The sequence below is a fragment of the Mus pahari genome, chromosome 3, assembly GCF_900095145.1.
Source record: "Mus pahari chromosome 3, PAHARI_EIJ_v1.1, whole genome shotgun sequence".
NCBI lineage: Eukaryota > Metazoa > Chordata > Mammalia > Rodentia > Muridae > Mus > Mus pahari.
The window spans coordinates 24,515,494-24,520,199 of NC_034592.1; the positions used below are offsets into that span (position 1 = coordinate 24,515,494).

Consider the following 4,706-nt stretch of genomic DNA (forward strand, 5'->3'; position numbering starts at 1 on the left):
AAGGAAGGAAGGAAGGAAGGAAGGAAGGAAGGAAGGAAGGAAGGAAGGAAGGAAGGAAGGAAGGAAGGCCTTCATAACAAGGAAGATGCTGCTCAGCATAAGAGATAACTGCAATGAAGATATCAGCCTGAAACCCAGGAGAACAACAAGCACAAAAGCCCTGTACATTGTAGCCCTGGTCATTCTGAATAGAGTTATTAGTTACATAGATGGGACTCATNGGACTGTAATCCAGAGGAGACAGCTGGTCATTAGATGATTGCCNTNTCTTGTCTAACTGGCAGGTCTGGGACTNGGNCCCAGGNGANATTGCATATGAAAATNACCAGCTCTTCTTGCTTCTTAGGCCTGAGGGGTCATTACAAACATGAGACTTCAGTCTGCACTGCATCTACAAACAAGACAGACACTGTGACTGCATTCATGTTTTCTTGGGGTGACAATGAGGCAGTGAATTCAACTACCTTGGTAGGGAAGGCTCTTTGTGAGACTGGCCAGATCTCCAGGTAAGACTGGAATACAGTGGAGAGCGGGGACAGAATCTACCTATGACTCATAAAACATGTTTTCATAGACACACAGACTGTGAATAAACTCCTCTTTTCGTTCTGCACTTCTTTCATTTTCTGGGTCTTCTGATTAGCATATGAGAGACCTAGCACAATATGACACTCCTAGGATCACCTCAGTTTTCAATTTCAGTTTATATTAATCAAAATACTTAATATTCATGAGTTTCTTCTTGGTCTAGCAATTAACTGAAAAATAACTGAAAAATATACTATTTGTTAGTGGTGTATGACAATTAAGTCACTTGACAAGTTGATGTGTGCTATTCATATGCCAAAAAATGAATGCTTTTCCATGGATTGTTCTGAGACTCACAACTATGCAAAGATGAAGGGCATAATGTAGGTGATGCCAATATTTCTCACTTAATATTACTACTTCACAACCTACAAACCCAATGGTCAGGAAATAAAAAATCCAATAAAAATGAACACCCTCTTTAATTAAAATTATGAATTACTCCAATACTATTTTACTGAGTATTTCCTATGTGCTAGATTTATTTAAAATAATTAAAGTCATTATCAAATTTAATTGCTATAACATTCAGTGATTCCACATTATTATACCACTTAAGCAGATTTTAAACAGTATCAGAGATGTTAAATGATGCCATCAACATCTGCATACAGAGGAAAGATGAGGGAAATCCTGTTGCACTGCAAGAAAGTAAATGTACATGACATTAGCACCAGTTGTTACTAAATGGTCATTTTTCCCTCCACACAGTTGAACAGAAATCCTGAAATTTTTCCTTTAGGTTAGACCCTATGGTTCATGAAGAAACTTCAGATAACCCCAGCATGTGGGCTTCTCAACAGACTGCTCAAGTAAGGTTTTTATCTACATTTTATGGGTCAGAAAAGCAAAATTCAAAATGGGTAAATAATTCCCCAAACTTATAAGGCACATGAGGAACAGAACTGGAAGCTAATGAGCTGAGGTTTCCCATTCCATTATGTCTCAGGCTACCATCTCACCAGTGACTACTAAACCTGACAGTCTCACACACACACACACACACACACACACACACACACACACCAAGAGACAGACAGAGACAGACAGAAAGACAGCTTTCCATAGGTGCAATCTCTGTTATAAAAAAACACTATAGAAAAGTTGTGCGTGCAAGTGAAAACAGAGATTCGGAGAGGAAAGCAGCCAAGGAGGTCAGCCTGACAATGAGGAGCACAGAGAAGATGGCATTTCTGATATCTAGGGAGTCCATATCCTAGAGTGAAAGATGTTGGTGATGTCTTCTAGAATGATGTGAAAATGTTGCATCATGACAATGATGTGCTTTTCAGGTTCACAACTGCATTAACTCACTACATGGTGATAAGACACAAAGGGGCTAAGCATGCCAGCATATCTAAGTCCCAGATAGCATCTCTGTGAAGAAATTATTCTCTTTCTGTTCTCCTTAACATGCATGCAGAAAAAAAGAAGTGGGGAAAAAGAAACGGGGGGGAGGAGGCTGAGGGCAGAAGAAAGAAAAACAACACTTTGTACTATCTACTAAATCTGAGGAAAAAAATTGCATCAGAAATGGATGCTCACAGTCATCTATCAGATGGAACATAGGGCCCCTAATGAAGAAGCTAGAGAAAGTACCAAAGGAGCTAAAGGTGTCTGCAACCCTATAGGAGGAACAACAATATGAATTAGCCAGTACCCCTCAGAATTATGTATCTAGCTGCATATGTATTAGAGAATGGCCTAGTTGGCCATCAATGGGAGGAGAGGCCCTGGTCTTGCAAAGATCATATGCCCTAGTACAGGGGAATGCCAGGGCCAGGCAGCGGGAGTGCGTGGGTTGGGGAGCAGCAGGGCAGGAGGAGGGTATAGGGGACTTTCAGGATAGCATTTGAAATGTAAATGAAGAAAACGTCTAATAAAAAATGAGCCAAGTTTAAGGAGGTATAAATTACAGTTTAGGGGCTGGAGTGGTGTCTCAGCAGTTCATTTCCTAGCACTTATGGAGCAGCCCTCAGCTCTATATGACTCCAGTTCCTGGGCATCCAAATCCCTTTTCTGGCCTCTGTGGCCACCAGGCATACATGTGGTACACAAACATGCAAGCAGGTAGAACACACATTCACATACAGAGAGAGAGACAGAGACAGAGAGAGACAGAGACAGAGACAGAGACAGAGAATATATGAGAAAAAATCCAGTTTAGACTCATTCAAACAATCTTGGGGAGAACTTGACACAAGACAGTGATGGAGAAGCCAAATGATATCCTGACCAGATACTCCTAATAGACATACATATTAACAAATTGAAAGTTATAAGTAGTAGTCATTGCCAGTGGCCTCCCTAAAGAGCAGGGGACTATAAAAGTCTTTGGAACCACTGACCTTTATAAAAGCCAGTAAATTTAACTACAAATCCTTGATAATTTATCTGCCTTAGAAGGAAACTAGAAACCAAACCATCATCTCCAACTTCCTCCTTATGGGCTTCTCTGACCACCCAGAGCAGCAACCTCTCCTGTTCACACTCTTCTTGGGAATGTACCTGGTGACTTTATTGGGGAATCTGGCCATCATCCTGGCCATTGTCTCTGGCCAGCATCTTCATACACCCATGTACTTCTTCCTAGCCAACCTGTCCTTCATTGATACCTGCTTCACCTGCACCATTGTTCCCAAAGTGCTGACCAACATCCAAACCCAGCATCAAACCATCTCCCACACTGGGTGCCTTCTGCAGATGTGTTTCTTCATGACACTGGCCATGCTTGATGACTTCATATTGGCTGTGATGGCCTATGATCGCTATGTGGCCATCTGCCTTCCACTACACTACACCACTATCATGTGTCCCCAAAGATGCCTGTTGCTGGTGGCCACATCCTGGCTCTGCTCCAACCTCCTGGCCTTATCACTCACACTCCAGATGGCTCAAGTCTCCTTCTGTGCCTCCCATTCCATTCCACACTTTTTCTGTGATCTTCTCCCACTGCTCAAGCTTGCCTGCTCAGACACCCATACCTTTCAGCTCATAATGTTTGCTGAAGCTGCTCTCTCAGGTGTGCTCCCTCTCACTTGTGTCCTAGTCTCTTATGCCCATATCATGAATACCATCCTCAGGATCCCCTCTTCTGGGGGAAAGCATAAAGTCTTCTCTACCTGTGGTTCACATCTGACAGTGGTCACTCTGTTCTATGGAACTGTCTTTCTAGTATATTTCCAGCCATCATCCTCCTACTCAGCAGACACTGGAATAGTGGCATCCATTGTTTATACAATGGTCACCCCCATGCTCAATCCTTTTATCTACAGCTTAAGGAACAAAGACATGAAGGGAGCTTTGTGGAAACTGTTTGACTTGGGAAAACACTGTAATCTGTAAATGATACTTCACAGTCAAAGCCCATGTTTTTAATTACAATTTTTGAAGAACTCAGATTCAATGCAAAAATGAATGCTCAGCATCTCAGATATGTTTGACCAGTGGACAATGTCTGGCATGGCAGGAGTGGACTAGAAATCATGAGCTGAGCATAGAGTGATGGCCATGAGAGAAGGAGGGGATAGAAACCCCCATGGAACTTCAAGACAGAAATGATGAAAGACAAACATAAAGAAGACATTATTCAGCGTTACTTAAAGCCTTTAGTAAAAATGGCATCTGGGCTCATTGAATGTCAGGAAGATTTTTCAGGGCTGGGTTAATAGGAAGAACATGTTTGCTAATTTAAAAAATAACAGCATTTTAGTAAGCAGAGGGGGACACTGCAACTGGGAACATTGTTCATAAAACCTGAGACTCTGCTAACCTCAGAGCCTAAGAGGTGCCTGCCATTATGCTTACCAGTCACATCTTAAACTAATGAGTGCTGTGTCCTCAGGAAAGGCATTGCTGGTCTGTTTGAGATCTTTTGAAAAGAAGCCAGAAAACTGTTTATAAACACAGGTTTTGGGGTTTGGTCTTTGTTGTTTCTGTTTTCTCAAACAAGATCTTACTTGAAAACTAGGGTTTCCTGGCACTATGTAACTGAGGCTGACCTCAAACTTATGATCCTCCTGCTCAGCCCCTTGGGGGCTGGAGTTACAGGTGTGCAGCACAAGCACATAATACAAGTGAGTCTGAGTAAAAGTAGCTACCAGAGACTCATATATTAG

General features: G+C 42.1%; 1 protein-coding gene across 1 annotated transcript; it reads left to right on the plus strand.

Moving 5' to 3' along the window:
- Positions 1–344: 344 nt before the first annotated feature.
- On the plus strand, positions 345–3,933 carry LOC110318437 (olfactory receptor 1G1-like). Its single transcript, XM_021193492.1, has 2 exons — positions 345–506; positions 2,992–3,933. Exon 2 carries the CDS (start codon positions 3,034–3,036, stop codon positions 3,931–3,933), a length of 900 nt encoding a protein of 299 aa, XP_021049151.1. The 5' UTR covers positions 345–506; positions 2,992–3,033.
- The last annotated feature ends 773 nt before the right edge of the window (positions 3,934–4,706 follow it).